The sequence below is a fragment of the Gossypium arboreum genome, chromosome 13, assembly GCF_025698485.1.
Source record: "Gossypium arboreum isolate Shixiya-1 chromosome 13, ASM2569848v2, whole genome shotgun sequence".
NCBI classification, from domain to species: Eukaryota; Viridiplantae; Streptophyta; class Magnoliopsida; order Malvales; family Malvaceae; genus Gossypium; species Gossypium arboreum.
The window spans coordinates 43,710,747-43,722,555 of NC_069082.1; the positions used below are offsets into that span (position 1 = coordinate 43,710,747).

The 11,809-nt window shown below is 30.6% G+C and overlaps 1 protein-coding gene and 1 long non-coding RNA gene across 3 annotated transcripts; both read right to left on the reverse strand.

Annotated features, from left to right (window-relative positions):
- Positions 1–318: 318 nt before the first annotated feature.
- LOC128286936 (uncharacterized) lies at positions 319–2,079 on the reverse strand. 2 transcript variants are annotated; one of them, XR_008277624.1, is made up of 3 exons: positions 2,002–2,079; positions 1,298–1,434; positions 319–540 (listed from the first exon to the last, which is right to left on the reverse strand). It is a non-coding gene; the product is annotated as an uncharacterized LOC128286936 (long non-coding RNA). The 2 variants fall into 2 exon arrangements; XR_008277625.1 differs by lacking the exon at positions 319–540 and having other exon boundaries at positions 1,080–1,434.
- Positions 2,080–2,158: 79 nt separating this feature from the next.
- LOC108462016 (uncharacterized) lies at positions 2,159–3,518 on the reverse strand. Its single transcript, XM_053024521.1, has 5 exons — positions 3,270–3,518; positions 3,026–3,144; positions 2,668–2,875; positions 2,317–2,445; positions 2,159–2,167 (listed from the first exon to the last, which is right to left on the reverse strand). Exons 1-5 carry the CDS (start codon positions 3,330–3,332, stop codon positions 2,159–2,161), a joined length of 528 nt encoding a protein of 175 aa, XP_052880481.1. The 5' UTR covers positions 3,333–3,518.
- Positions 3,519–11,809: the final 8,291 nt, after the last annotated feature.

The window sequence follows — 11,809 nt, forward strand, 5'->3', positions numbered from 1 at the left end:
CCCGTGTCTCTACCCGTGTGGACAAAAATAGGCAATTTGAATAGCCAATTTGCCACCCCAATTTGGGTCAACCTACAAACACCAAACCAAACATATATGCACAACCATTTCAGCCAATATCTATACCAAACCATACATAATTCATGCTATAACATTATCAATCATTTCAAATCTCAATTCATCAATCAATTCATAACAAAAGTTAAACTAAAATCATACCTAAACATATGATCAATACACCATTCAATCAAATGCTCAAAACTTACCAAAATTTCTCAACATTAACCATTTCTTTTGGCCAACTGAAACATACCAAAATTTCACATTAACATCACATATCATATATCATTATAAAACTATAAGTTCTAACACAAACTAGACATATCACATGGCTAAATATGTACATCACAAAACATAATTCAACAACTGCTAGCCTATACATGTCATACTTTAATATATACATTTTCAAAGTACCAAAATAAGGTTCCATAGTGTGGTGACGATCCTCGACGATCCCCGAGCTCACAATAGCTTTGATATCTATAAAATAATGCAAACACACATAAAGTAAGCTTTCAAAAGCTTAGTAAGCCATATACAAATAAACATATCATTCAAAGAAAATAAGTATCATCAAATCATTTATACTTGTATACCAATGCTAACACAAATCCCAGATTCAAATACTTACCTTTCATTCACTACAGCAAAACAGGTTTTTAGCGGCGTTTTTTGGGAGTGCCGCTAAAGATAACGTCGCTAACATTTTGCGGAGTTTATGTAAAAAAAACACTCCTAAAGAACATGACCTTTAGCGGTGCTTTTCCCACAAACGCCGCTAAAGAACATGACCTTTAGCGGCGCTTTTCCACAAACGCCGCTAAAATACATGACCTTTAGCGGCGCTTTTCCCACAAGTGCCGCTAAAGAACATAACCTTTAAAAATATATTTTAATTATATAATATTTATTTTTATGATAAATATTATATTATGTTTTATTTTGAAATTTGAAGTTTAAACTATATACTTTTAAGGATAAATAAAAAAATATTAATTAAATCAAATTTTCTATAAAAATTTTAACTTTAAAACTAAATATAAAAATTAATGAATTTAAATTTAATACATAAACATTGATTCAATATGTAATTTAATACATTAAAAAAAAAACAGACACTCACAAAGTATTACTATTTCTAAAACAAAATTCATTCTGGTGAAAAAAGAATGCCAAATCATCATCACCTCTCATTAATCAAAGGAAAAAGATCAGAAAAGAAGAAAAATCAATATACAACATAGGGCTGGTTCAAGCTTAGATGAAGCCAAAGTATTGCAATGCCTGCATATAACTTAGAGAAGTCCTCCGCAGTGTGAGCTATCTCGAGACTGTCTCTAACCTCCATTGTCATTTGTAACCTCGTCTGAATTGCTGCTCAAGGAACACACACAAGCAAAAAATCAAAAGAAATTGACAATTCTTTCAACGTTTATATTCATTTTACAAGAGAACCAAACAGAAAACCAAATAGAGAATAAAAACGTTAATATATTTGGCTTCATGAGCTGAAATCACAAACAAGTTACATAAACAAAGAAGCAAAAAAAATGTCCAACTAGAGAATGGATGAAAACCTATTTTCCATAAGCAATTTGTAATTATTGCAGTGCACAAAATAACAATTATTGCAGTGCATAAATAATCTCCTTTAGAACAGCCAACACTGGTCTGGCAGATGGGGTACTAATTAACTGACTATGATGTATTTGCAACAACACTTTAACAATCCTGCAAACCAGCTCAACCTGTACAAACAAGATATACTGTAACTAACAACAGTAAGTACCAAATGATGAGTGCTCAAATGCATAAAACATATGCTTTCATAACATCAATAGCTTTAGTGTTTATCTTAAAGAGAATGCATGATGTACATGACACACATCTATTTACAAAAACATCCAACCATAAACACATTTATAACGCAAGGTGGCCAACCTTGTCTGGATTTGAAGTCCAGTCCTTTGTATAAGAGAGCAGCTTGAGAGCATCTGAGAATGGTAGTGCCTGGGCAGAGAACAACTTCTAGACAAAACAAAGATAGTCAAACTTTCATATATGAATTTTCTTTTATTAATTGTGAGAAGCTGGATTACTAACTTGGCTATTGACATAGCAGGAATATGAATAGAAACTCAGTTTAAAGCTGCTAAATTTTCAGCATATGCGTGGTATTTGGTCCTATTATAAGGTAAATAATTAACTAAACAAGTAGAAAATCATGGACTGCAATCCTAAGACACACTTAATTACCTGTAAAGTCTGCTCCAGATCATTGGTGCTAATATATGAAAGAGCACGAAGGACATAATCAGATGCAGACAACCCAAGCATAATCATATTTGGCTGGAATTCAGCAACTTTTCCTCTGGCTTTCTCATCCTGAGATACAACATAGTAAACATATAAATTGCAATAACTTTCTTTTTCTTTTCTCCTCTTTGCTTGGGGGAAGAGAAAATTATTAAAAGCATAAATTAATGAGGGTCAAAATACAAATTTGGCATTCAAAGATAGATACCACTTCTTTCCCAAACTTAACAAGCTAGTTAAAGCCATAAACATATCAATTTAGAACAGATGAACAAGGTAAGTGAAAAATACCTCATGTTCAGCTATTCGTTTCAACTCCACTTCTGCCACATCTAGTGCATCAATAATTGAATCGGTGGCTGTCAGGGTTTCCAAATTTCTCTTCCCTGCTAATGCAACAGCTCCCTCCTCTGGAAGTTCTTCCTTTGGTATATGTTTGTTTTCAAATGTATTGTCAATGTCAGCCTCGAAAATTTCCCCCAATCTTCTCTTTTTCTTCCTGCACATTCAAGCAATGGTAAACACAAAACGAGAATCCAGCTCTAAAGATAATCACAAATGCAGTAAGTAGAACTAGCTTAACAACAGCATTCTCCTTCCTGAGCCAAGAACTTCACTTTCGGTACACAGAAAAAATGTTTGAAAGTACCTCAATAAAAAAAGGCTCCTCAGTACGATCCCAACGGCGAATGGACCGGTCATGAGATCCTGTAACAACAAAGTCACCACAGTCGCTGACTGCAAGGCACCAAACATCTGCATGATGCCCTTCAAGAGTTAAAAGCAACTCAAATTTATCAGCATCCCAGTACTTTACAAGGCGATCTTTCCCCACACTGAACATATAATGTGTGTTGCGGACAAACTGAACTGCCATAACACTGATAAAATACCTCATCAGAATTGGAGATTAAAATGTTCAGCAAAAACCTCTTGCATTTCATGATAATTACCATGATACAAAAACAGATCAGTGCTGGTAGAGAAGGCTATTCTTTTCTGTAAATTCTTTGTATCAAACTCCACTATACCATAGGTATATTAGAGGGGGAACAGCTGAAAAGAATGTGATGTGAAGGGACAAACGTAATGCCTCTATACACAATAAAAAAAAAAAAAGAAAACTTTATTAAACCAAGTATGTTTACAGACTTTAAACCAACAGCTAATACATATTTAAAAACAAACAGCTAAATATTTAAATACATTAAATATTTGAATTTAATAAGTTTTACATTTTAATAGTTTATTTGCATAAAAAGTAAACAAATTCAAAGAAAGATTTGCATCTGTTGCATACAATAATTATAATATTCAAATCAGAGTATAGGTGCTGGAAAAATTTTTAAAACCTTACATTATCAAATTAGAACTAATTAAACAAATATGGAAAAGAAAATAAATGATTGTAAAAATACGGGGCTGGCTTCATTAACTATCTCACCTTGATTCATGAGGGTGCCACATCACCTCATCATGAAAAATTATATATATTAAATAATTTACCTTGTTTTATCTGATAGAATCATAGTTCGTAAAGTTAGCCCCAAGTCAATTTCAGCAAATTAATTAAACTCGAACCAAAGAACGCTGCCACTATTTAACTAGCTGCTCCAGCTGAAAATATTCTATATATCATATCACTAAATATCTATCTCACCCAAATAAGATCTAGAAGGACAAACATTATTTAACTAATGAAACTAACTTTGATATCAGCTGCCAGTGACATCTAGTACATAGCAATCAGTAATAGCAATATTCCCATTTTAATTATTTCCTAATCAACATTGCTTTTCTGTTTCTACCTTTTTTTGAGTAAGCCAGAGATAACATATACAATTGCATTCAACTTAACTTTCCTTGCTTTAATTAAACCCAATCTAAAATTCAGTCACATAGCAGTCCAAGAAAAAACAATAATTCAGTGAAATTCCACAATAGTACTTCATTATTCAACTAATCAACAAAACCCAGCTTCATCAAACGAAAAATGCTCTATCTTACACAGTAAAAGCCACTCTAAACTAAAATAAAAAAAAAATCAAAATCGAATCCTCTAAACTCTACGATTTTACATCGCAATCATACTTCATTAATCGAATCACAACAATTAGAAAAAAAAATCGCAGGAAAACCCTAAAAACTAAACCAAGATGAATATCATAAAATAAACTGAAATTTCAATCAAACAAAATTTAAAAAAAAAAACAGTGAACAATTTTTAAAAAAAGAAAACCCTAGAGCTTGTAATCAAAGAATGTGAGTATATAGAAATAATAAACCTTCAATGAATCACAAACAAGATTCGATGGCAGAGGCTATACTTTTTTTTAAGCAAATAATTAAAATTTTCCTTTAAATTAGGGATACGAAATTTGGTTTTTATTTACGTAATTTTGATTGAAAGCTCTAAATCGAAGAGTGGGAAAGTGAATTTAGTGCAAAAATAAAAAAGAGTAACTATAATGGGTGAATTCAGTGCAGTGAAATGAAAAGGAAAAAGAAGTGTGATTGGTGTAGGTTAATTGACTTGATGTTGCTGGAAATGAGAAATTTGGGAGTAAATTTTGAGAGTAAAAGGAGATGAGAAGAAGAGGAAGTAACGAGCGGGTAACCAAAAATTATTTTTTGGTTGTGAGCGAGATTTTGATTTCCTTTTTTTGTATAAAAATAATGGTCTTTTGCGGCGTTTTTACCAAAAACGCCACTATAGCTCAACTTTTTGTGGCGTTTTACCCAAAAACACCACTATTGCTCAATTTTATTTTTTTTCATTTTTAACATATTTTTTTCTATTTTTTCCTTTCAAAATTTTTGTGCTAAGATTATCATTTTTGGATTTTTTTAATTTTGAATATTGAACTTTTAATTGAAATATGAACTAAGATATTAAATATTAAAATTTTTAAGTTTTTTTTCTTTTTATTTTTAAATTTTCAATTTATTTTGAAGATTTTATAATTTTTAAATTAACATATAAAATACAAAAGGAAACTTTAATGAAATAAAATGGAATTGATGAATTAAAAAATACAAAATGACACAAAGAATACAAGCATTATTCTTTTAAGTATGGTTCGCATTAGTTGTTTAGATTTTTATATAAATGGCATTTAATTATATGTATACACCTAAATTTTGATAGAGATACATCTCAAATTATATATGAATTTTGGTTTAATGTATTATTATAGACGTGAAATTCTAATTGCGGTTTAAATGTATAGTTGAAACTTTAATTTTGATTTAATCATACATATTTTAAAAATAAATACATCAATATATTTTTATATTGAATAAATATAAATATTTATGTATGCAATATATAAATATAAAATGATGTTATATCAATAATTGTGTTAATAATTCACAAGAACTAGATTAAATTAAAGTTCATGTATACAATTGCACACTAAACCATTGTTCATGTATGCTTTTGGGATTTAACCCATTTTGATATATAACTTTTAAAAATAATAATTTATATTTATTTTATTTAGATTTATATTATAAAAAAATCCAAGATACACAAGTTCAATAGTTCACCATATTTACCCCTAAACACTAAAAATTAAATCCTAAAATCCAAACACCAAACCCCAAATCCTAGACCATAAACCCTAAATCTTAGACAATAAACCTACACCTTAAACCCTAACTATATAGTTACCTATCCATATCAATCATTACTTTTTTATTATTTATCAATTTTTTAAATCTAATATTTAAATATATATGAAATGATTTAGATTAAATATTTTAAATATAAAAGCATTAATTGATTGTATAAAATTTAATCATTTAACAAATCTCAAGTAAACCTTTAATCTTAAACCATTTAATATATATAAAGTTTATCTATTATCTCTTAAATAATTTAAACTATAATCATAATTTTAATATATTAAAATTAAAATTATATATTTTACAATTATATAAGAAATTAATTAATATATAAATTAAAAACACTAATTAATATAAACCTTAAACGCCTATCCCTATCCCCATAAATCCTAAATCATAAAACATAAACCCTAAGCCCATAACCCATAACCCATAACCCCTAAACCTTAAGCCCCAACCCTTAAACCATAAACTATAATCCATAAACCTTAAAATAGTATCTCCTAAAGCTTAAACCCTAAACTATATATCCTAAACTATAAACCCTAAACTATAATGATAATTAATTCAATATTTTAAAATTAATATTATCTCTTTTACGATTATATAAGAAATTATTTAATATATAAATTAAAAATAATTAGTCATATACCCTTTTTACTTTCAAATTTTTCTACGTTTCATTCTTTTTTTTTTTTTGAAGAATTCAAGTATTCAATTAAAATAAATTGTATTTTAATTAATATAAATAAACCAATTGTATTTTAATTAATATAAATAAACCAGTTAAATAATAAATAGACAGATAAAACATTTTTTGCGGCGTTTTTGATAAACTGACGCTAAAACTCGATCTATAGCGGCGTTTTTCAAAAAGCGCCGCTAATGGTCGACCTATAGTGGCGTTTTTTAAAAAAGCGCCGCTAATGCTCAATCTATAACGGTGTTTTTCAAAAAGCGCCGCTAATGCCACCAAAGCTCTGGCGTTATGCTTAATTTTTTGCGGCATTCTTAAAAAAGCGTCGCTAATGGTCGACCTATAGCGGCGTTTTTTAAAAAGCGCCACTAATGCTCAATCTATAGCGGCGTTTTTGAAAATGCGCCTCTAATGCCACTATAGCTTAACATAAAATGACGAAGTTGTGCTTATTTTTTGTGGCGTTTTTCAAAAAGCGCCGCTAATGCTTGATCTATAGCGGCGTTTTTCAAAAAGCGCCGCTAATACTCGATCTATAGCGAAGTTTTTTATCCAAATGCCGCTAAAAACCTGTTTTGATGTAGTGATTCTCAATTAGGCTATACAAAGTAAACATACCTGAATCTGATATGATTTCACCAAATTATTCATTTTCTCGGAATGCCTATTTGAACTGTTCGAAAACGTAAGGATACGTGGATAGCTCAGAGAACATATACACTGCCAACATCCCAGACGTGGTCTTACATGTAATTAAACATCGATGCTACTGTCCCAGACAGGGTCTTACACAAAGTCAGATACGATGCCGATGTCCTAGACATGGTCTTACATGTAAAACATAAATCGATGCCAACGTCCCAGATGTGGTCTTACAAAGAAACGCATATCGGATCCTATGTCATGACATATGTATCCTAACTATTCCTATGGTTCATACGGGGCTTTTTGGATGTCGTCACATTATCGAAACTTTCTCAGATTTTCTCGTATTCAACTCATATTGCCATTCATCAATGTTCAATAGCATATAAACATTAATATTCCAATTCAAATCACATTTACTTGTATATAGACTTACCTCGTACAGATTCGGATGGATAGAATTGGTTACTCGACAACTTCCGATTTTCCCCGATCTAATTCCGTTTTCTTTAATTTTTTATCTATATAAATTTAAATTTAACTTATTCAATCATAAATTCATTCAAAACAATCCATAAACACATATTTAGGGCACTTTGTAAACTAGCCCTCACATTTTCACATTTTGACACTTTAGTCCCTAATTCACAAAATCACAAAATACACATAATTTTCATATACTCATGCTTGGCCGAATATTCATAGCACTCATACAAGTTCACACATTTCATTTATTTCATATTTTAGTCCCTCAATTTACAAATTTTACAATTTATCCCATTTTACTCAAAATCATCAAAAATCCAAAGACAAAACATATACACCCAACATCAAACTTTCATATTTCATCATATAACAACATAAAGCTCATGAATTTATCCATGGCACATTTCAAATTCATCATCAAAATCAGAAATTGAGACATGGGCTTGATAGTATACTAAGCAACGATTATAAAACGTAGAAATTATCAAAAACCAAAGCAAAAACATACCTTAATCAAAGAAAATCAATGGTCAAACCCTAATGTTCCTTTTTTTCTTTTTTCTTGTATTTTTGGCACAAATGGACGTTAATGGCCATTTTCGTGCTTTTGTTTTATTTTAATTAACATTAATAAACATTTTACCTTATTAACCTTATTATAAATATAAAATAAACATATATTGGATGGTCATTAATGTCCATTCCAACTTCCAGTGGACAAATAACATAATAAGGACCTCTCATTTGTAAAGCCAAATCAAATAAGCACTTTTAACAAGTAGCAGTAACTTTTTATTTTACGCGATTAAATCCTTTTTATCAAATTGAGTACACAAACAATCAAGTTTTCAGATGAAACTTTCACATATGCTAATTCACACATCACAAAGCATGGAAAATAATATTTAACTATTTTTCTAACTTAGATATGTAGTCCCGAAACCACTGTTCTGACTAGGGTCAAAACCAGATTGTTACAGCTTTTGACCTCCAATTCCTAATTCCTCTGGATTTCCAACATTCCTTAAACTATAAATCTCCATTGAAACTAGGAAAATACCCAAAAACTTCATTAATTTCATCATCTTCTTCAAGAATGGATTTTTCAAAATTTTGCCAAAGTTCATTTTTTTTTTTTGCATTCAAGGTAACCATTCATCTTCCTATTAGTTTTAAATGTTAAAACACATGTTTTAGATAAAAATCCAAAATTTTGGTCATTAACGGTGGATTTCAGGTTTTTGAATTAAAACTTGGTTTTAAACTACTTTTCAACTTATTTTAACATAGCTAGAAGGTTTCTAAAGTTATTTTGAATTTTTGTTAAGGAATTCTTGAGTTTTAATGAATTTTCGTTATTATGGTCAAAACTTGTTGATAAAAGTCGATACCTTGAAACATGTAGTTTTGTGTGGTTTAAAGGTTGGGTTTTAGTCGTATATGAATATGGGGATGAATGAAACTTGTCTCATGAGAAAAGGCTAAGTGTAGATCGAGGAATTTTTATTTTAAGGCCATCATGCTAAAGGGTTTGGTTACATGAGAAGGTAATTAGACTTGTGTTTCAGTTAGTTTAAGTGGGTCATTAGCTGTCATTTGACTATGTATATTGTGTGATTGTTATATGTGAAGTCTCGAATTTATTAGATCCTTCTACGAGTTAGAGGAAGAGCCAGTTTGAGCTCTCAATTTTCAATGAAAGTTGATATTCGGTGAGAGTTTTGGAATCACTGTTAGTAGATGATTCATTATGTAATTGGGAATTTAGAGGTAGCCTAAACCCCTAATATAAATTTCGAGAGTAAGTGTTCTCGTGCCTATGATTAAATGTGATATATGTATGCTTGTGAAATTGTGAAATTATGAACATATATGAGATTGTTACGACATATGTTATAAGCTTATGATGACTAATGTGAAAGTGAGTATATGGGTATGTTATTCATGCTATGTGACAATGTTTATAATGTGCTAATTATGTGAATATACAGTGAATATGTGTGGAAAATCAATAAGTAAATATGTGATAATAATGTGAATATTTTGGCCTTGTGTTATTATGATACCGTTGGATATAGTTGGCACGCCATAGGATTGTGAATACTCACCTTTGTGATGTGATTTTGAGGTGTTGAGGCCCAAGGATAGTTTTTAGAGTGATAAGGAAATGTGAGCTAAGCTCCATTTACTGGGATATGTGTGTTTGGTGTGTTGGAGAATGTTAGCTATACGCTACACTTATAGGACATGCATGACTCTATGAGTCATTATTGGTGTGTTGGAGATCCTTGTATCTGAGTGTAGTGATAGAGTCCACATTATGTTTCGTAACATCAAGAGCCAAACTATCTTATAATATGATTGAATGTGACTAAATATGGTTTATTTGTGCTGTGATATATACTTAAATAATCATGTGGTTAAATGTGTGAAATATGATATTAGAGTTATGTTATGAATATTAGAAATGTCTGTTTAGTTGATGCATAATGACTTGTTTACATAGTGGTTGTTGTATAAATATTTTTATGGTCTACAATTTCACAAAATGATTTTGTGAAAATTTCGTTTGAAAATTTTGGCGTTTGGGCTCTCAATTTAGTTAAAAAGACTAAATTGTAAAAATTGCAAAAGTTGAGTTCTACATGTTAGAGGTGTCCAATTGTTATGAAATTTTAAATTGGAGGTCCTTAAATGGTAATTAACCATGGGTTAATTTTTTGGACAAAAATGGACATGAAATAGGTGAAATAGAATATCTTTAAGTTAGAGGCATTTGGGTCATTTAGTAATTAAAATGAATTAAAAATAGAATAAAAGCCAAAATTTCATGTCCATCTTCTTCCTTGTCCGAATTTTACATGAAGAAACCATGGCTGGGGTTTTTCAAGCTTCCAAGCTCGATTGTAAGTCCATTCTGGCCCCGTTTTTAATAATTTTTATGTTTTTGAAATCCTCGTAACAAGATCTACCTATTTCTGCCATTTATTTGAGTTATGATGAAGGTCAAGGGTTAGACCCATGTTAGAAATTTGTGCATTTTGATGTTGAATGGTAGATTATGCATGTTTATGGTTGGAGAAACAACTTTTGCTAAGTGATTTTCAATGAAAACGCTTAAAAGGACTAAATTGTAAAATTTATAAAATATGTAGAAAAAGTGTGTTTTAATGGAAATTGTAGGCTGTTATAGTTATGAAAATGATTCGGCTAGGCTTGTATGTTAGAGAAATTGAACAAAAATCATTTTACAAACCTAGGGGAAAAATGTAAATATGACAAAGTTTAGGGGCAAAAATGTAATTTTTATTTTTGGGTCACAATGAATAATGTGACTAATAAATAAGCTAAATATGATGTTAAAGATCAAAGAAAATGAGGGTCAAACCTAGAACAGGGAAAAAACGAGTAATTAACGATTAGGTACCTCTTTGCCATTTTTGGTGTCGAGGTAAGTTCATGTGTAAATAATGCAATGTTGTATCATGTTTTAATGCTTAATTAATGTATGAATTTCTATGTTTAATTGTTACAATTAGTGTATGAATGATAATATGGTCAATGAGAATGACATTGTAACGAGTTCGGCAAAGATGAGACGTCGAGAAAACCCCGTTTGAACCTTAGGAATAATTTAGGATACAATGTGACATGTCACTAGGAACTATGTGATTATGAGCTCATGAGATTATGTGTATATGTGACCATGTGAATTCGAGTGCTGGTCTTGTACATTCTACTGGTGGCTGGGTAGCCCGGCATGTGTTGTGGGTACCTGTTAGCTTGTGTGAGCAGCTCGTGTAGTTACGTCCTCACTGTCAGCTTATGTGAGTAGGCCCGTGATTAGCTCGAGAGTGAGCAATGTGTGATATGTTATATGAGGTAGCAAGTGGCTACGTATGAGGCACTATGTGCAAGCTTTCCGTGTATTCGATAGTATTCCAAGTGTTTAACGGGTAAATCAGTGAATTATGTGAC